The sequence below is a fragment of the Oreochromis aureus genome, linkage group 16, assembly GCF_013358895.1.
Source record: "Oreochromis aureus strain Israel breed Guangdong linkage group 16, ZZ_aureus, whole genome shotgun sequence".
Classification (NCBI taxonomy): Eukaryota; Metazoa; Chordata; class Actinopteri; order Cichliformes; family Cichlidae; genus Oreochromis; species Oreochromis aureus.
The window spans coordinates 7,353,291-7,374,907 of NC_052957.1; the positions used below are offsets into that span (position 1 = coordinate 7,353,291).

The window sequence follows — 21,617 nt, forward strand, 5'->3', positions numbered from 1 at the left end:
TGTTCAGCGGGCACCATTATATATATGTAGTATTTTTATTTTATGTAACACTCCATGAGATCGCTGTTGATGAATAAGCACTGTGCTAATAAAACTGCACTAATGAATTTAGATTAAAGTCTGAATTATGTACTTTCTGTAAGTGAAAATGAAATTAAGCACACATGCATGCACACACATCAAAAGAAAGAAAGAAGACCACATGCAGATCACAGTTATAGCATGCAACAAACACTTTTGAGCCACATGAAAGGACTGCTATTAGAGTCCTTTCACTCCTACTCATTGAGGAAGAATTGAACACTCTCTCCACAGGTTATTGATCTGTATAACAGAAGCCTCAGAGGAAAGAATTTCAACCCAGTGTGCCATAAAAGCAAAAAGAAAACCACAATAACCAGTTCAAGTCAGGGGAGACAAACCCGTTAGTTAACAGTATGGAAGGCTCTCAGGTTTATACCTTGACTTCTTTTAGGTTCTGAGTGTACTTGGCTTCCACTTCCTGAATTTGATCCTTCAGTTCGTGAATCTCCTGGTAAAGAGTGCAGCAGCAGCAGCAGCAGAGGTGAGCAGAGATGCACAGTGTGACAGCAGCAGTGAAGGTGAAGCAGAGAGTTTGGGGAACAGTTAACACTGTGAGAGGACAGCTTCGCAAAGACAACGAGAATGGTAAAAATATGGCACAGACTGACAAAACAGCTAGCCCGGTTGTTGTGTACAACAGTGGTCCCCAACCACCTGGCCATGGACTGGTACCGGTCCGTGAGTCGTTTGGTACTGGGCCACAAGAGTTGAGGCTCGTGTGAAATTTACAGTTTTCAGGGTTTTTATGGTTATTTTTTTTTATCATTTTTATCGTTAACTCCGTTTCCCTGGGTCTTTTCCCTTGTGTTATGAATAAATCTTTTTTTTGGTACCGGTACTAGTTTTATTTTGTTGTATTTATCCACGACACCTTAAAGGTCCGTGAAAATATTGTCGGACATAAACCGGTCCGTGGCGCAAAAAAAGGTTGGGGACCGCTGGTGTACAGCACCAAGTTAGCTTTAGAGGAAAAAAAAAGCGTTTACTAACTGAGTTAAGTTTTTTTTAGAGGCTGTTTAAATAAACAGTTTAAATAAAGACTTTGTCTTAAAAATTTGGCTGATTGCTAAATGCAAAAAAAGCTCTTGATTTATCCTGACACGAGTCTTTCTGGTTTCAAACTATCTTTGAACAATAACAATCAATAACAAATGGTTCTCACACTGGTTCAGCTACTGTTTTGAAGCATCCCTGCTATTAGCACAATGCTCTCTGTCTACAGGACTGTACCTTGATTTCTCGTATAGAGCTCTCGGCGTCTACAGTTAAAGCCGTCTCTCCGCTTCCTCTCCGGGAGGACGACCCTCCTAATGAAGTGAGCGTGCCTGCTGTTAAGGCTGAAGCTGCTCGAGATCCCTGACACAAGGAAAAAGATATTTATAAAATAAAATACATCCAAACATATTGTAAGAATAGCATTCAGTCTTCTCCATGACTGTTTAAAAAGTGCATTTCTCACCTTCTCAAGATAATCTCTGTCCTCCACCTGTTGAGAAAGATAAACACAGTCAGAGGAATCAGAGGCTCATGAGAGGCCACAGGGCCAAGAGGATGAACTGAGGGAGGAAGGAAGTCCCACAATCGTCACTGCAGCTACTGCAGCAGTGATTTATCTTCACATCTGCTGATAAAAAGCAACACACCACACAAAATCCTCCAAGGACCGGAATCTGCCATCTATTCACAAGCAGAAATTCATCTCTGTATCAGCGTGCAAATGATTAATCAGAGTGATGTCAAAGCTCTCTCAAAATATCAAACTAACAGCAGATCTGCGTTAAGAAAAACAACTGCACACACAGAAATTGCAGTTTCAACACAGATTAACCTCGGACATAAACCCAGTTAACAGCGCTCGCTGTCTTTGCAATAATAATAAACAAAGTTAGTTTAAAAAAAAGGAAAAAAAAAAAAAAAGGCGGCATAGAAGAAATCAGGCGGGAACTCAGCTCACATCACAGCCTCGGGCTCCTGCGGGTGCAAAGCGACTCACGTCAGGAAAGTCGGGAATAGTGACATCGTCCAGGTCCCTGGGAAGGCCACTGCTACTGCTTCTCAAAAAACTGGCAACAGAGCTGCAATTGTCCTGCGACGGCCACCAGGGGGCACAACACAACAACAAAGAAGCCAAACACTCACTGAATGTTAAGACTTCAGAAAACTTTAAAAGTAATAATTGAAAAAGTACAGCAGGGGCTAAAACAGAAGAAAATGACCACTAATAATCACCATCAGTGCTGTAAAGGTTATTCATCAGTGTATTTAACTTTCATTTCCTATTTTCTAAAACCTGGATGTGTGAAAAAAGGGGCGATAACAAAAACACAGACATCACTGTGCTGTCCAAAAGTGCAAAAAAACCCAAACTTGTTATTACACAAGTTTGCATGTTCTGCAGCACATTGCTACATAAAGATGTGGCTGATAAGTTAGATTGCACTAATTTAAAAGAGGAACATTTGTGGGACTGTTTCTGTCACTAAAACGCTTCACTTAAAGTACTCTGTGCAGCTGCAAGCTGGTGACAGATGGTCCCAGTCAGGAACTGCTCTGCAGCTGATCCAAAGCTCACTCGACTGCTCCGATGATCACACACTCTGGACCAAGCTCACACTTCAGGCATGAAAGGGATTATCCTTTGTGACCTGCAGTGAGTTCATCTCCACATTATTGGCAAACTTGATGGTATCTATTTAGCAGCTATGATCCACAAGTTCATCAGGAGTGATTTTTTGTTTATACTCTACATACAGAGCATTGGAATGTTTTCATGCTGGAGATATCTGCAGACAGTGTTAACTGTGATTCAGATCAAATACTCAACATAGTTTAAGTGCTAGGAGAGTTAGAAATATCTGAAAAATCATCTGACACTGTGCCATGAGATTTTCCCACAGACTCTGGATCTTCTTTATGCCATCGACACCCAAAAATGGTCTGCGGGTCACATCTGTGCTGCAGAGCTGGTAGAAACTTCTTTCCCAACTTTGGCAAACACAGGCCAAAAATAAAACATCAACATTCCCAGGATAAATGACATGAAATGTTTTAAATAAATAATATTTTTTTTAAAAATCTGATTTTAGCTCAGTGTGAGAGTCATTACTGCAAAATGCTCTTATTTATGGTTGAGCTATTTTCCACTTTCCCTGCTCACTTTGACTGCAAGTACACCTCCTCGCACACGGTGTGGAGCTGATGGAAACAGGAGGAGTAAGGCCTGTAAAGGGTGAATATTTTTATGTGTGTCTGAACATACTTCGAGTGAAGAAATCCTCCAAATAGTGACTCGTGAGCTAAATGTTTCAGGCTAAGTGCATGATGGGTCAACCAAAGCATCTTGTCATTTAATGCTATGTCCACATGGCATGCAGCCTAAATCATTTCAAACTCCAGAATGAGGAGAAGGGTGTCTGGGGAGGAGGGGCTCACCACTGGGCTGGTACGGGCTGACCCGGCCCTGCTGGAGGCTCTGGAGCCGGAGCTGCGATAACTAGTGTACTCTAAAGGCTGCAGAGAGAAAATGTTGTCATGTTTCTGTCACCAGCTACCATGCACACACTCACAAGGTGCCTTTAGTACATAACATGCATCTACCCTTCTTTTATACTTCAGGATTCAGGCTTTACCATATTCAACATCTCTCATGCAGCAGAAAAAAACTTGCATCCTAAATGATGACTAAACTTAAACGATGTTTTAGTCAAAAGTCTCAAACTAAAATTTGTTGTTAATGCTGCTTCGCTTCACTTGTTTGTACCTCCTACTCTTATCTGTGTCCAGTTTGTTGTTAAGCTCTGAGTTTTGTGCTAATTCATGTATGCGCTGCTCTATAAAAAACTATAAATGCATGTTGTGTCTGTGAGCTCATATTAATTACTACTGCCCATAAACAAGAAAACGATACCCATGCCATATGCACGAATCCTTTTAGAAAGCAGATCATTTGCCAGATTGCGACTGTAGATGATTTACATCCACCGGCTCACCCGGCTTCACTCTCCTTTCAGGTAACCATTAGAAACATCCATCCAGACCATATCGGCACATGCAAGTTAATTTAAACACACATCAAACTGAACCACACCACACATCAAAATAGCGCCACAATTCCAGCAACGTCTTACATGAGAGCTAGCGCTGACGACTCGCCGCGACCCACTGCACAGACTGTCTTCATATAAGGAGCTCTGGACATCGCGCACGCACACACACGCACGCGCGCACACGCACGCACACACACGCACACACGCACACACACACACACACACACACACACAGGGTCAGCTCAGGGTCACACCTCAGCAGTGTGAGCAGACTGTAAGGTTTCTATATTTTCCTCAGTGGATTAAAAAAAAAACTGACCGCTGCCTTCAGTGCCTGATTCAAACTGTGCTCTGTGAGGAAGCCTGTAACTTAAATATTTTGCTCTTAAGATCAACAAACTCAGATGCAGTTGCTCATGCTAGTGTGGAGAAGTGCAGGTCAAAGGTGAGTGGGAGGTGTAGCGGTGAAAAAGGTGAGCTGGAAATGAACCGACCCTACGATAAAGCTCCTGGCTGTACTGACTGAGTGACCTGTAGAACTGCAAGAAGGGATGAAGAAGGAAGGAACAATGATGCTTGCATGAGAAATAAATGAATGAACATTTAACTTTAAGCCCTGCTGTCCCACCCGTGATCATGTAGCAGCAGAAAACTGTTTTTGGGGGGTTAAGTGCGTGTGTCTTTCTGATGGTCTGGCTTTTGTCTGCATACAGACCTGGTAACCATTGAAAGCTGAGCCTGGGTTTCTGGAAGAGGACAGACCATTGAGGCTGTACAAGTCAGAAGAAGCGTAAGAAGCCTGAAATGAGGAGAGCAAGAGTGATGAGCGGAGATAAGAGGGAGACGAGAGAAAAACTGATAGGTTCAGAAGGTCACACAGCTGTTTGTTGAAGCAGCATTTAAAAGAGTGCAGCAGTACACACACACACACACACACACACAAAATTAAGAGTATTCCTTCTTGACTTCACTTCGGTACCATTGTGAACTATGGTACTGTGCAAAAGTCTTGAGCCTTCTTCATATTTTTAAAGAACCAGACATTCTTATATTTTTAAAGTTGTCATGAGCATAAAGTTCTCCAGGTTTTCTGATAATCTTCTCTTTTCAGAAGTTTTTTTTCCTTTCATTTTCAGTCCAGTCCTTGTGCCTGTACATTTTCAAATGAAATTATTGAAGCATTAAAAAGACACCTAACTCAACAGATGAACCAGCTTTGTGTCTATATGTAACAGACAACTTAGCAAAGAGCCAATTTTAAATTGTATATTTAGGCACTCCTAGCAGCTTGTCACAAAAACACATTATGTTCAGTGAAGCCTCATCAGAAAATGTCTCAGTGGCTCTCAAGAACCCTTTCTTAATGAAGAGAAACAGTGAGAAAAGGCTGATGATCTGTAATCAAGTGATGAATCCATATTTAACATTAAACAGAATTTGATCCACCATATAATACTATCTGGAAAGTCTCTGATTGGTAACAGCTTCATTTTTCAGTACAACAATGATCCCAAACACACTGCCAATGCAGTAAAAGCATTCCTGAATAGAAAAACACATAGTGGAGCACTATCAGTGATGGATTGGTCTCCTGAGAGCCCAGACCTCAACATTATTGAAGCAGTAGGGGGATCACCTTGACAGAGACCAGAACACAAAGGCTGAAACATCTAAAGAAGAGCTTTAAATGTCCTTCAAGAAGCCTGGAGAACTATTCCTGAAGACTACTCAAAGAAATTAGAAGAAACCTGGACTGGAAGAGTTCAGGCTGTGTTGAAGAATAAAAGTGGTTACACCAAATACTGACTTTCAAGCATGTTGAAAGTCAAACAAGCTGTTTTTACTTTATAGATTGTAGATTATAGATTTCTGCACCTATTTCCTGTTTTCCAAGAAACATGAAACACAAAAAAGAGGGCTGACTCAAGAGTTTTGCACAGTATAACCACTCTTTGCAGGAAAAATGTCAGAGTCATGTTTGAAGCTTCTCTTAAATTCAAAGGCAGACAGCTGCCCAGGCTTCAACACCAAATCAGCAAGTTCAATAACATCTAACCATGCACCAGTGAGTACTAGAACTTGTTAGACCACACACTACACAAATATTTCAGTTAAAATAAACAGACTAAACCGTCAGCAGCTACTTCGGTTATTAGTCATAACTTTGGACAGCGAGTGGACGGTGTGCAGAGCCACGCACCAGCTGCAGGTCTGACCGGGAGACACGAGACAGCCGGCTGTCATCGCTCAGTCTGGAGCTCTGAGAAGCGGGAGGCACAGGTGATAACATCAAACACTGCCCAGCAAAAATCTGAACTCACATCATCACCAACGCATGCAGTGTTCAAAGTAAAGCAAATAACTGTCAGGTTTAAAGGAAAGCTAACATGTCCCATACAAATGTGGCCAAACAGACACAAAAATAAGACAGTACAATATAGTAGTGTTTATAATTCAGCTTTTTAATTAAAAGCGTAAGAGCTCCTAATTCGTGTTTTGTTATTTGGAGGGGGATGAATAACAATAAAAATGAGGAAGGAAATCTTTTTGTTACTGGTCTAATCATTCAATCGTGAACAAAAAATAACTTCCATTATTTGGACGCTCTTCCAGTTAACTCGCTATCCGAACGATCTTCACGGCTTTCACACGCTCAAGATCAGCAGCTCCACACGGGACATCCAAATGACAATTTCAGCTTGGGTTTCACAAACGTTACCCGTTTGTCATGTTTTAGTTCAGGTTTTTATCTCGGGCTTATTACTGCCTACCTTTCTGTAATAGTTGACCACTAACAGTAATCTTCAAAGGAGTTTTCAAAGACAAATACAGTTATTAGAAGTAATTCTATTTACAAGGTGTTACTAAAAAATTTGCCTTCTCCATTGAGTACAGCTGCTTTGTTTAGATCACTTCCTGTAAGCCCTTTTCTGACCACCTGTACCAAGCTTTCATTTTTTGAGGATTTTATTTTTTGGAAAAGCCAAATCTGAGGTGCAGGGTGGATTGTGAGTGAAAACTGTGCTGGTCTGAACAAAACACTGGTATGCTTGCAGTTGTGCTTCTGTTGCAATGCCTCTGGGTCATGACCAGTCTTCCCACAGCAGTGACATGAGGGTCAGGTCAGTTTGACACTCACACATGTAAATGAGGTTCAATTTGGACAATTTCTAATCTACAACCTGTCACAGCACTGGAAATGGTCCAGAGGTGCACACGTAGATCAGCCAAATTTAAATGTTTTTCTCTTTCTGACTGCAGTTTGCAAAGACCATTAAAATGACTAAAACATTTTCCTGCCTCGTGGCAACATGTGACATTCTGTTTTACAACCTATCGTTATCAGCTCAATCTGCCTCTGCATTTTGTCCACAAACAAGTTTTAACACATGGCAGGTGAAGCTGGCTCATCAAGCCAAAAGTAAAAGCAAATCTCTCATTGTTCCAGCGTAAAGCTGTTTGGCGGCATGGATCAGAGGTGGACGGCACGCACCGTGAGGTCTAGCCTGGAGCGAGACACTCTGCTTTCATCACTGAGTCTTGAGCTCTGACAGAAAGAGGAGAGTTGTGAGCAGGTGCTATATAAACCTTTCTTCTGATACTTTAACAAAAATAAGAATTTCCTTTTTCCCCACATCAGTTTGAATGCTACAATCAGTTCGACACACAACTACTGACCCTGTCAGATATGACGCTGTATTCGTCATCACAGCCGTTTTTCTGTGAAGGAAGAACCAGTATGAAACACACAGATACCACCTCTGTTTGTGCCATGTGTGCAGCAGTTTGAGCGTTTACATACATCTCTGTCTTTGTGCTTATGTTTCTTCTTTTTCTTTGACTTCTTATGTGAGGAGGAGCCCTTGAGAGTGAAGAGAAGCAGAGCAGAGAAGTATAACACTGAGGAGTTTGGACGACAGGTTTGAGAGTGCAGAAGCAATCCGAGAAGCACACCGAATATTCATGCACGAATGACTCTCCACACCGAACACACAGCGATTAGTGGCACAATAAAAAACTGATTCAGCCAATAAACTGAGCCAAATATCCGGGATCTCGTATGTCCGGCAGAATGATTAGTAAGAAGAATTTTTCCACAATTACAAAACACAGGAACAAGTTGCACTACAGCCTAAAATAGTGCAGAATTTGTTTGGGTTGGAGAAGGATGGCTCCTTAATGGATACCAAGGTAATCAAAGTTCCTTTACAACAGCACAAACAAGAACTCAATGAGCAACTCTGGAAATTGCTTTGGGAGGTTAGTGATTGATAATGGTAAAAAGCCTTCCAGGGACCTGCTGGGAATTGCCGTGGAGTTTAAATAGTCTGGCAGTTTTACAAGGCTTAGACGCTTAACAAGCTTCAGCTCCAGCTGCTTGGCGTAGAGGAGGCCTACAACGCCCTCGACGTTACATCTTTTTAAAAAAAAGTTTATGCATCATTTGCGATATTGTGCACAGGTTTACTCAAACATCTGATCATAAAGTAAAGAAATAGGCAGATGGATAGTGAGAATGGACAATAAAACCTAATCTGTGTGTTATAACTCAAATGTCTGGCTCACGAACATGCTTTGTATTACTATTATTTGAGTTCCTGCAGGAACCCGCAAACCAACTGTTAGTCAAAAACAAACAATTCACAACAAATCTCCTGGAAAAGCAGTTTAAATTCATCCATCACGTGTTCAGACACTGTCAGCTCTTACCCCTCCACCATAAGCTCCAACTGCATCAAGATCAGACTGTACAAAAACACACAACATCATCATGTCACACTAACACCAGCTTGCTAAGTTATCCAGCACTGACACTCTGCCTCCAGAGGAGAGGGTCTGTTTTTGTGAATGAAAATGCAAAGAGAATAACTGAAAGGAGAAGAATAAAGGAGGCTTCGGATTTCTTTTTTTTTTTTTTTTTAATTACATGAGCTGTTTGTGATACTGACCCTGGCGCTGCCTCGGCTTCCCACTGACATCCGCTCATCGTCGTCTGAGAGCTGCGTGAGAGGGCGAGAGAGTGAAATGGATGGTTAGGGTTCGGAGAATGCAATGGCTTACATCTGCAAAGACTCCAAATATGAGATTCTGACAGGAGGCCTTGAGCTGCAAACACACACGGTCAGTTTTCAGTGTGACCCTAAAGACAGAAACAAACCTCATCTAAAACTTCACCAACACTCCCTTCAGCGCTCTACTCAGATGAATAAAAACAGAGAGCTGGCTAAAGTATGAGCCTGTTTCAAGTAATGTTCATGTTTCAAGTGTCATGAAAACATGCTGCTGGATCGACCAACACAAAGCCACATGTAACTTATAATTTAGTTACTCTGTGCTGTGTTCGTCCAGCACTGACATTTTCATGGTAAAAGACAATAGATTACAGAGTTAAAGCATGAAGAGGTGGAAACAGACAGAGAGGACTACAAACCATGTGAATCCGTGAAGGACGTGAGTACCTCTCACTGTCTTCCTGAATAAGGGAAGGAAGGGGTGAAGATGGAGGAGAGAAGGGATGGAGGGGGTAAGGTAGGAGAGAGATGTTAAAAATCAACAGGATAGACGACGAAAGAGGAAAGTGTCAGTTGAGCGTTTAAATGTCTTTTGAAGAGTCCAGATTAAGAGTCCAGGACAGATAAACATTTAAACACCACAAAGAGATCAAAGTCATTTATTCTGTTGCTTTACATTGTTATGTTATATTTTTATTTCTTGTGTTTTATTTTATTTTTTATCACACTGAATTTTTTTATCTGAGAAAAGTGCTATACAAATACATTTTGCTTACTTGCTGAAGAATTGATAGTTAATTTAAAGCAAAGGGAATCTGTCATGCAATTCGTATTTGCCAGGTGATAAATTAGATTTAACTGTATTGCTGTTTTCACCTTTTAACTGCGTTAAGATGCGGATTAGAACATATCTGTTAGTCCATTGCTGATTATTTGAGCAGATTTCTTTATGTTTTTATTTGCTCAATTTGGAGTCTACAAAGAAAAAGTGTGCATTCATTGGGAATGGTCAGCTTAAGTGGTTCTTCTTCAGGGCTGAACAGCACCACAAAATAGTGCCTCCCTTTTGTTTTTTCTCTGGAGTTCAGATAATATGCCAAATAAATAAAAAAGCAATTAAAAAAAAACTCTCTTTATTGTAGTAAAACAAATCACAGTATTTGGGTTCAGATGTGATTAAACACTATCCAAACTCCATCATCTTTATTACCTGAATCCATTGGTACAATGCAACAATGCATATTTTATACCAAGACAACAGCCATGTTTACATGGACACAAGTAACCAGTTAAAAAACCTGACTGGAGTAGAAATGCTTCACCTAAACACACCAACTGGAAGATTTTGACCCTATCACACACATTTGTAGCTTAACCTACCTAGAGACAGGTAGGTTACACCAATCCTTAATCAGATAGGTGTTGCTTAGCATTAGCAATTGTTGCTAATTGCTAATGTTTACATTTCTACAGCCATCTGCTACTATATAGAGCTGCAGCCTCGACATAGTTGTAGAAAAATGTAAGTCTGTTAATTTAGGCCTGATATTTTTGTTAATATTATTATTATTCTTTTCAATCGCAATTTATTCTTTAGTAGTTTTTTCAAACATTAATTTGTCATATTTTAGTAATATATGAAAATCTTTTAGTAAAACATTTTCACAACGTATTTAATATCATAATATATTTATTTTAAGTGGGTTTTTTTTTAAACTTCTTCATTGTGAGGAGCATAACATGCAATGTTCATAATGCAAGGTGCCACCCAATTAAGCAGAGTTTAAAGTAAGATTCAGTATTGAACAGATTAATTAATAGTTTCAATTGCCGTTGTTTAGAGAGTTTTTGACATTGACCATCAAACAATCCTCGAATTTAATCTGATATCTCAAGTGTTTTAGTTTTAGACTAATTTCTTTTTCACGTTTAGTCGACTAAGAAATTCTTTGCCAGGAACTCCCCTATTCCAATGTTCAGAGTGAGATTATCCTTACTGCGTATGTCTGTTACCATTTAGCGAACCAAATGTGGGTACATTCAAAAAGTGACAAACGTGAGAGAGGGGAGAAACTGAAACTCATGAGATGCAGCAGGGTGACGATAAAAAAGGAGAAATCCAGACAAAGCTGTTTGTTTACAGCAATCACAACTACTATTTCTACCATTCCCAGAAAGTTGGACAATTCCAGAATGATTTATTCTGTTTAAGTGCTTGACGCATGATGCAAACGCACATTAGGGTCAGATCACCTCAGTTAGGGTCAATGTAAACAGTGAAGCTCTAATTTGACACATGTAAATATGGCTACTGACACAGTGACACAACCTGAGTAAAAGGAAGCTCACAGAGGCTCAGCCATACACACTTTAAATCCACAGCTGTCAAACAGTAATCCAGCTGACACTCATGCAATTTTCACCACATGCCAACACTGTTCAAACTGAAACATTATGATACTGCTGACAATAAACCGTTGCATAAATTCTCGTTACCACCTAAAATTACACATCACAATTAGTCAAACAGTTACTCCTACACACAGAGTATCATTGCTGTGCCAAACCCTTTGAATAATCTGCAAAGTCATACTGAGTAAGTTAAGTAGTGAATTCAACGCAGTGAATCCCATGCAATCTCACACCAACGGGGCAGATGGTCATGCTGATTCAAAGCCAGATGGGCACCCTGCTTTTTTAAATAAGTGGATTATCATTAATGTTCAAGCTTTGATTCCTTATAATTTTTTTTTTTTTTTTTTTTTTTTTAAAGGCTCAACAGGAATTACTGAGAATTCAAACACAGACCGGGCACATGAAAAAGTCAAAATACATGCAGATCTGTTAGTGTTGTTATCACTGCACAGTAACTCTACCATCCATTGCTCAATATCTCCCCATTTGTTGTCCACGCGGTCATCTAATTTGGTGTTCAAGCCATAGTATTTCTAGGGAGAGGCAACAAACGAGGGCAAGATAAAACAGGTAACTGATTCTATCTTTTTCCAGGGTGCGATCTGAAGAACACGTCAAGGACGATCACATTAAATCCAAAAATATGCAAGGTAGAAATGAGGAAGAGTAAACCTACCTTCTGCACCTGAAAGATCTAAGCAGCAACACCGAACAGCAACAGAGGAGAAAGAGCGGAAAAACAAACAGGAAAAAATTAATTAAATCAACATAAAAAAAAGATAAGTGATGGAAAAAAACTGAAACACTGGAAAGTGAAAAGCAAAACAGCACGCAGGAAAAAGAGCATGAGGCTCGGGAATGTGAAGAACCCCGCTGCACAGCAGGACCTGACCCACGAACACAAGTTCACCCGAGATTTAACTACCTGTGAGACGCACTTTCACAGCATTTTCCCATGCTCCTGTAAGGTTGGTATCAGTGACGGAAGCCTGTGCCAGTGCCACAATGTCACTTTCACATAGTCTGTGTAACCAAGACTACATAGCATAGAAAACCACGTGACCTTGAGAGATCCTGGTACAGAGGGCTTCCAGAACCACAACCACAGGGTGGTTCTCCAAATAAAAAAAAACAAAACAAAACATAAAAATAAGCTCCTGGGTAACTCTACAAAACATCTCAAACTGTCCTGTTAGGTTAGGTAGATTTGACACCTAGGACAATAAACTTTATGCTTGTGTAGACAGAAACATAATGCATATGCAGTAAAATTAAAGGTGCAGCCCTGAGCTGCATCTTGACTCATCTCAGAATAAAAAGAAGAAGCAAAAGGGAAACAGTGAACCAGGTGAAAGATCACCATTTTAGTTACACTGTGCTTGTTTAATATGCACAGATAAAACAAGGAGTATGTGTTTTACGTAGTCACCAAAATGCTGCAGCTGAAGCTCACTGCTTTTCCAAGCTATTGGATGTTTTTCCCCTCAGGAAGCTGGAGGTTGCCTTAGAGGATGATGAAGATGATGCTTGTCTATGTGAAGATTATTCAAAAAAGTCTGCTGACGTAAAAAAAAATAAAAAATCCTCCTGAAATTACCTTCCAGATTTGAAAAGATATTTGGTTGTTAATTATTTCTTAGTGCAAAAATTGTTTGTTTGCATATTTGCTTGGACATCATCAGCAGAGTTCTTGAGACCACACAGTACAGTGGAGGCCCACTCATTGTAATTCTTGGTGATGAAAAATGAAAATATATCAGCAGCTTGTACAAAGTGTCCGAAAACAAACAAACAAACAAAAACCCCTAAAACCCTCTGGGGTCCAGGAACCTGTGCTCCTAACCCTTTGTTACAAGTGTTATATTTTTTATTATTGTTATTATTTTATCAAAAGCAGACTAAAACTAAAACTCCTTCCTGTCATCAAGTTAAACTCCCATTATCAGATCACACTGTGAGGCCATGAGATAAATCAAACCAGGCAGGCTGAGACCCTCTTAGTGTTTCCTGTGGTCGATGTGCTGCGTCACTTGTGGGTGTTGCCATCTGAAATTTGGAATGTTTGAGGAAATTACGGAAAATTAAGGTAGTTTAACTATTCCGATAAATACAATTAACCTTGGCTTTATTTATTTTGGTAGTGGTTGTTATTCGAGATGTTCTGTGCAGGGAAACTTTTAAAGTAAAATAAAGATCTCTGCAGCCTCCAATTTCCTTCATTCTTTGAGTGTTTTGCTGATGTTAACGTGACGGGACAAAATAGAAACGACTGCAATCAGATTTCCTAAAATCTCCCACATACGTTCTTCCTTCACCAGTGAGACCAACACCCGTTAAATTTAAAACAACCCTACACGCTGTCTTTTTGAACTTGTTTCAAAAACTCTGCTGACAGCATACTAAAAACACACCCCATTCTCAATGACGTACTTTCTACCCCAGTGCTTTAATCCAGATTTACTACCACTGTCTCCTCTGTATACTTGCCCAATAAATGGATTGGCCACTTTTGCAGTTCTGGTCATCACAAAGCGATTTGCAGATGACCGCTCTGCCCGCTGCATCGCTGTAGTAGCAGCAGCACTTTTAGGTGATCAATGGAGAACGGCCTCTTGCCCTCATCTAATTCATAATTAACCTGAAATGGAAAGCTACGTCCCCACACCAATAACCTCACAGATATGCTGTTGACTCAGGAAAGTCATACTAAACTTCAAGAAGGTGAAAGTGAGTTATAAAGGTCAGATTTATTTATAAATATCGCTATAACTCATATCATTGCAGAGTCACAGCTCTAATGTTCTGCACACATCTTCCAGAAACTTCCTCTGTTAGAACCTCAGATGCTTCTGACCATGTGACCTTTGATCTTGCTTCAAGATCAAAGCAATCACAATACTACAATCCAGTTAAAGAGAATTTGATTTTTACCTAAAAATGAAAGAGTTGAACTCCAAAGAGCGTAATATTGCACAAAAATGACCAATGTCCAGTCTAATCAGATTAGGAAGTGACTGGAGGGATCTCGTTTGCTTACTTATCTCTTATTACGTGTCTGGACAGCCTATTAGCAAGTGAGCCAGGCACCGTCATAATCCCATTCATCAAACGAGTTACACAATCAGCCTACATGCCAGCACCGGTCCCCTTTGACTCACCGAGCGCACCTTCTTAATTGGAGGGGTTTTTGGGCGCCTGGTGAGGGCAGCCCTCAGCCCCCCTCCGGTAAGCCGCCGCCCGGCCGTCCTGCTGCCCTCAGGAAACCAGGAAAGGTCGCATCCCTCAGCGGTCACCAGGTAACACCATGACCAGTCATGAAGGCAGGCTGATGGTATGACAGAACGCTGAGATTTGAGCTCAGAGCACTCGGAGCAACAGAGGTTTGAATTTCCCCTCGCGTTTAATGCTGCAAAGCTTCTGCTAATAATCCACTCCTAACTTCTGTCTTCAGCGTGCGAGGAAACATCCAAAAATCCAGAAGGTGGCTGAGAGCACAGCAACCCATCGCTGGCGTCCACGATACGGCAACAACAACAACAACGAGTGCTCCACTGCAGGCTGGACCACAGAGCACAACCTGCTAAGCTACTTTAGAACTCGGCTAAAAGGTTTAAAGGACACACAAACACACACGCACACACACTGACCAAACCCAGCTTGCCAATGACCACTAATCTGGCATATATGAGCGGGGTGTGTGTGTGTGTGTGTGTGTGTGTGTGTGTGTGTGTGTGTGTGTGTGTGTGTGTGCGTGCGTGCGTGCGTGCGTGCGTGCGTGCGTGCGTGCGCGTACATGCAGAAGATTATTGTTCAGGCTCAACACCTGTGTTTTGATTGGTGAAATAACAATGAATTAATATTAAAATGACTAATAATCTTTAAAATCTATTTAAAAAAAAATAGGCATTCCATATTGATGAGCCATAAAAGGTTCAGTTTGATGTAAAACACTAATTTCTGTGAATAACATACATTAGACTGTCTCAGTATAACCCAATGGTATTAATATGGACGCTGTCACAACCCACACAGGCATTACTTAGGCCGCCAGTGTGTACCATTGAGTGTCTCATACAGTGTAATAACACCCTCAGCCACACTGAAAACACAGCCCAGGAATGGTTCCGTGACCAAAAAGCCCACGGTGCCGATCCAGTCTCCAAACTCCCCACAACGGTATCCAAGTGTCTGTGAGATGGATGAAACTGAAGGATCTGCTGCTAACGTTGTGGTTCGGAGGTTCTGTGTTTATACCCTGAGGGGTCAAAGGTGTTTGGGCTGCACAAGGGGGGCTTCACAGTAACCCAGGCCACAAGGCATTTATGGGTGCCTGCTCAACCAGTGAGCTGAACTGGCACTCATTTTGCTCCGTGTCTGTTTGCCTAAAAGGTTTATGGAATTTTTCTTTTAATGTGGTGGTTGCTGAAGCTGCAAAAGCTCATGCATGTTGTCTACTAAAATCACAGTGAACTCTGGTCACATAAAGTTTAATGTTGACAGTGACTTGAAATTATGAAGGCACCTATTGTTTTGGAGCAAACACCGCACTCAGTGACTGCAAGAGTTGATGGCAGCAGCCTCCATCTGCAGTATGATGCACCCACAAAAACTGCTCGAGGGACGTAGCAAAGTAGCTAAGAAGCTTTCAACCTCCCCACATCTCAATCTGATACAGCATCTGTGGCTCCAGCCTGAAACCCACACAATCCAAAGGGGTGTCTGCTAACGTCACAGTGCGAGACAGCCAGAACACCCCCAGAGATTCCATGTCCGTGTGCTCAAGCAGCACAAGAAATAAAATTTATTGACTGAATTTCCAGAAATCTGCTTCAACAGTACAGAAACTGTGACTGACGTCTGCCACAACAGACAATTATTTCACTGTCATTTATTCTTCTGCTTTTTAAAAACAAACAAACAAAAAAGTCCCTTCACACGGAAACTGAGCAACTTTTGAGTTGGGTTTCCACAGGTGCTAGGCAGTCTGTAGTCTGTTTATGTGTTCAGGATTATTACCGACTAAGAATAGTGAGCTCGGAAAAGCGAGACTCCCCGTGGTTCAGATCAGAGGTGCTCAACCAAAGAAAGAAAAACTCATGTAACAGCACTGAGCTCACATCCAAACACCTTTCAGCGCTGCACCTGATTCAACACAAATCGGAACACAGCACGGATGCCAGCACCAACACTGGAGCTGCTGAGGGTCCAGTACAGAGGTTTATTGGGTTCTTTGCTCTTTTTTGTGAAAGATGTACAAGTTTTCCATGACACATTGGTAAAAACGGACATGTTAAATAAGAAAAACCAAAGATTCTATTCACTGCTTACTTCCCAGGAAGGCAGTGCATCAGGTTAAGGGACTACTAATATCTGGAATAAGTTATGTCAGTGTTATACTATGTACTGTATTTAGCTACCCAAAGAGACAAAGCCACAAAAATAGAAATGCAATAACAACCAACTTTGCAGGTTAGACTGTCTGACCTTTCGAACGAGTACAGTTTATAACAGATAATGCAAATTACTGTTGTGTTTGTTTTGGAAGAACTCCTTTAAATGTGACGGTTAATTTACAGGAAATGTGCTCCGTGGAGTCTGAAGAAAAAGGTCTAATTTTATGTTACTCAAAAACTTTCCATGTGTCAAGATCTGCATCAGCGTGGGCTGAGATTAACTTTAAAAGGTTTTGTTGAAAGAGTAATTAGTGAGAACTTTGGAGGACTTCCTCATTTGCTATGGTTATTTAACCTCAGTATCAGCTGTTGGATATTTACCCAACCTAGAAACCTTGTAACTAAGGATTCAGTTTATTACAACATGTTGGTATATAGGTGGTGGAACTGTTTTAATACATAAATAATAGATGTAATTTCCCTTTCTGAAAGCCTTAAAGCTGGATTCTTTCACATGTCCAGCAGGGGTTGACTCCTCAGATCCTACCCTTATCTGGTATCAAAAGGCCAAGATTGCTAACATGCTCAGCTAGAGGCTACAGAATGGGAGCCCAAAAATTAATGAGTGACTTCCTGCTCGTTATGTCCATCTTAATTATATGGTAACAGTCTATGGTTTGAATCAACTCATAAATTCAATGTGTTGAACAACATCATCTATAGTTGTTGGAGGTTTTTTAATGAAGGAATTTAAAAAAAGTCAATCAAAAGTCAGTGTCTAAACTACATTTTTACATTAGTCCAAATGAAATCCACAGGAATGTTCTTTCTACGAACAGCAAAGACTGCTTGGATGTCGACAGCAGTGCTCCTAAGTTCTGCAGTCACAGTTCCTCTGACCTTTGACCCACAGGATCAAAGAGTCACAGCTTAAGAGCATAAAGCAGAGCTGACAGGAAATGCTTTCGGTCCAAACAAAACCAAGTGTCCAGTACCAACAAGTCTGCTTAAATCCTTTTGTTTTTCAGGACAGTGTTAGCAAGCCATTTGGCAGACAGCAGAAATACTTGTTTAACTCCATCAGTGCTCCGCTGTTTAGATTCAGCGTGAAATATTAAACTCCTACGGATGTAAAATCATGCATATCTGTCCTAATATGAAGTTTTGTATTATGCCATATCGTGTGTCACATGTCATGGGGTATTTTGACCTGTATACCTCTTTCTGTTGTCGCTCCAGCTCCTTCATGCGGATCTCTCGGGCTTCTGCCCTGGCTGCCCTCTTTGCTGCCAGCCTGGCCTCGGCCTTGGGATGGAAGGGGGGGAGGGGGGCAAATAAAAACAGAGAGAGAGAAATTAGAAAAAGGAGAAGTGAGATAGCAGCAGACTTAGTCCAACTCACACACATCCACGCATCTATAAATGTTCAACACACATGTGAACAGAGCTCCAGTTCCTTGACAGAGTTACTTTGGGAACTTTGTGACACATTGTTGGGAAACAGAAATAAAAACAGTCACACAGCTGAAGATTAATATCACAGGGGGACACTATCAGCCCTTAAAAACCAGTCAATAACGCAGTGAACAAACACAGGACATCAAGAATCATTTGAACTCTGAACAGATCTCATGGACTTTATTTAGAAGCAGACAATCTAGTGAGACTCCTAGGCCCCCGTACATTTGAAAGACTTGCCTCTGCTCCACTCAGCACTCAGGCGAGAGCAGGGTCTTTCCCTTAAAAGGATCTCTCTCTCAGAGTGTGTGCTGCAAGTGTGTGTGCGTTACAGTGTGCGTGTGTGTAAGCATTTCCTTCCTCTAACTTGTGGTAGACACTACACGGCTGCAGCCTCTAGGCGGGGTAACTGTAACAGCTCATACCGCTGCACTAATGCATTTCCCCAATGTCAGTCACCATGACTGAGTAACAGGAAAACACTAAATACAGAGTTGGTTTCAGAAGAAAGCACGATCCCACACATGCACGCTATCAACAAAGTTCAGCTCAGGACTCACATACGCGTGTCTGCATTCATTAAAAGCTTCACCAGGGGATACAAACAAGCTTGGCCAAATCTGTGTTGTCATCAACAACACTGACGTTCTGCACCGCAGATAACAGAAGCACATTCATCTCAGTCTTAAAATGAGAGCAAACTGTCAAGCTAGATTCCTGCGCTACCGTTAACAAACTTCAGCCTCTGTATGAGATGAAATGAGGGTCTTATCAAAGGCACAGATCATTGTTTTGGCCCCCAGCATCCTTTACATGTTGTTCTCCAGATGCTTCCATTAGGGCAAAGGTTTGAGCTCCCTGAAGGCACCAATAATAGACACACTGAGTAATTTCTTCCATATGCTGCTTTTTTAGACCAATCATGGCCCTTTGCGTCTGACAGCAGGAGCTTAGACTGTATTTCTGTAATCTGTTGGACTAGAGTATATAAAGCAAACGGCCCCTCAAGGATATTAAAGCTTTACGCAACATCTCTGCAGGTCTCTACTCATGTTCACGCTCAAACTGCGTCACTTAGTCCATTGTTTTCACGCTTTAGTTTTAACACTTTCCTCTCCTTTGCACAAAGAAGAGAAGACAGTGTCTGAATATGTACATTAAAAGAAAGAAAAGCATTTGGTCTAGATGTCAGCATGTTAGCTGCGTATCAGCAGTGCTTGCTGAGCAAACTTTCTGAGTTATTCAGTCACTTTTATTCAGCTTGTGTGTATGCCGTCAGCATCACGTGTACGCTCGCTTTGTTATTATCCTGCTTTATTATCCAGGTTTTTATATTCCTGTATCATTCTGAAATTGTCCAGGTTAAAGTTCATGTGTCTTTGATGCCTTGCCATGACACAGTGTCTCGTTTGGGAAGTGATGAGTGGGCAAAATGTCCACTTATGTCACTTGACTATTTTATGATTCGGCGTTTACTCTTAATTCTGTTTGTTGCATTTAAACAACTTTAAAGTGCACACTTGAGGGGGGAAAGAAAAATTCAGTGTGAGTGCTTTCTAGCAGGAAACATTGTACAACATTTAGACATTTATTAATCTCAAAACTAATAAAACACTAAACTGACTGCAGCATTTGAGAGGTGTGGTGATGTGGTGAAGCTCACCAAAAACAGACACACAGCAGTTCCTCCCAGGCTTCCTCCACAGTAAAGCTGTAGTTATATTACTGAAACTGAAACTAGCATCTATTTTTTTTATACATGCTGGGTCATGGATGCCGCTGGTTCACCAATAAGCTGTTTTTGACAGCTGTCATTCTATGAGTAAACATCTGGATTTAAAGCTGACTTGATCAGCAGTATTTTTGCAAAGCTGCAGCTTTATCATGGTCAAAGTATGAACTACAACTAACTGTAGTGCTGTGAGCATTCACAACTTATTTAAAGCCTATTAACATCACTGCAGTGATGCTTTTTTAGCGTGTAGACCCCTGTGATGCTATGGCCGCATGATAGAAGTTATGAGCTAAGAAGTGCACAGAATGACTCACACAACGACCATCTGCTTGGATCTGCTCTGAAGATGTCTTGTAGGTGTGGAACCGGGCAACAGAGGATTGAAATATCTGAACAGCAGGCTGGTCGCTGCCTCAGTAGAGATGCTTTTTGCCGGGCAGTGAACTGTGTCTATTTGCCGAGCATTTCACATGAATGAAAGCCATGCCACCATAATGCATTCCAGGCCCTTCCAATTCAAAAGAATTGTCCTGAGTAAGCCTTGCCAATTAACTTAACATTGTTAAATAATGATAAAAAAGACCAAAATAAAACCCCTTAATTATAAACAATTTTCCAAAAAGCTCCTAAAAGTGATGATGCAGGAGTCTATATTGACTCTGTGCTGCACTCACTGCCTGCGTAAGTGCCATTTCCTCCAAGTCAAAGCTCACTGTCCTTGGGACTCTTTACATTTCTACCAAAAGCTTTAAGACACAAATCCCTCTAAAACACTACCTGTGCTGACAGCTACACTATGTATGTGCACACAAACTCCCTCTTAGACATTTTCTCTTCCATGAAATTAGAGGTGGCAGAAGAGTAACATGGCATTAGTCTGACCTCCAGCAGCATAAATACAGCACTTGAAAACTTCCATTAGCACTGGTACGCAGTTGCTCCATCTAATAGCAAGCTCCGGGGTGAAGTGCTTTTTATCCACTCTGTCAGTGAGGTTGTTCAATAGTTCAACCACCAAATTAATTCAGATCAAAGACAAGAGCAAAACAGACCCGCAACAGGCAGATTAGGGAGCATGAATCGCTGGAAATATTTTTATGGGTGGGCACATAGTGCTGTACACAATGCAACACAATTTAGTTCAATAAGTGTCAGAAAAATGTGAACAATTGCATACTGCATTAGACTTTCCCGTCAAGTCACAAAGGTTGCCTTGCAGTCAGCATCTATTGTGTAGACCAATTTGTTTTACCGGTGCCTTTAATTACAGGCCAGCTGGGAAAACTACATATAACCGGTCAGATGTTTGTTTGCTATATCCCACTCATATTTGAACTGGCTAAATATAGAAAGATGGTGTGATGAAGGGATGAAATCAGTATCGGCACTGGTTAAAGTGTCCCTTTCATGTTAATTTCAGTCTGCAAATTTCGTTTTTCGGACTCTACTTGAGTAGTTTTGCATGATTCACGGCT

The 21,617-nt window shown here is 41.1% G+C and overlaps 1 protein-coding gene across 13 annotated transcripts in view; it reads right to left on the reverse strand.

The window, feature by feature from the left end:
- Positions 1 to 21,617, reverse strand: part of lrrfip1a (leucine rich repeat (in FLII) interacting protein 1a) — a 47,669-nt gene that overhangs the window by 10,151 nt on the left and 15,901 nt on the right. For 5 of the 13 annotated variants that reach the window (XM_031726049.2, XM_039600482.1, XM_031726044.2 and 2 more), the window contains 17 exons: positions 18,169 to 18,255; positions 12,234 to 12,251; positions 12,019 to 12,090; positions 9,562 to 9,603; positions 9,080 to 9,130; positions 8,841 to 8,876; positions 7,933 to 7,992; positions 7,809 to 7,850; positions 7,624 to 7,677; positions 6,331 to 6,390; positions 4,846 to 4,929; positions 4,212 to 4,274; positions 3,517 to 3,594; positions 2,039 to 2,170; positions 1,544 to 1,570; positions 1,315 to 1,440; positions 461 to 532 (listed from right to left, as the gene is read on the reverse strand). In XM_031726049.2, the coding sequence (XP_031581909.1) occupies positions 461 to 532; positions 1,315 to 1,440; positions 1,544 to 1,570; positions 2,039 to 2,170; positions 3,517 to 3,594; positions 4,212 to 4,274; positions 4,846 to 4,929; positions 6,331 to 6,390; positions 7,624 to 7,677; positions 7,809 to 7,850; positions 7,933 to 7,992; positions 8,841 to 8,876; positions 9,080 to 9,130; positions 9,562 to 9,603; positions 12,019 to 12,090; positions 12,234 to 12,251; positions 18,169 to 18,255 (1,104 nt within the window). The remainder of the gene's footprint in view (positions 1 to 460; positions 533 to 1,314; positions 1,441 to 1,543; positions 1,571 to 2,038; positions 2,171 to 3,516; positions 3,595 to 4,211; positions 4,275 to 4,845; positions 4,930 to 6,330; positions 6,391 to 7,623; positions 7,678 to 7,808; positions 7,851 to 7,932; positions 7,993 to 8,840; positions 8,877 to 9,079; positions 9,131 to 9,561; positions 9,604 to 12,018; positions 12,091 to 12,233; positions 12,252 to 18,168; positions 18,256 to 21,617) is intronic. The other 8 variants (XM_031726050.2, XM_031726045.2, XM_031726042.2 and 5 more) reach the window with 6 other exon arrangements.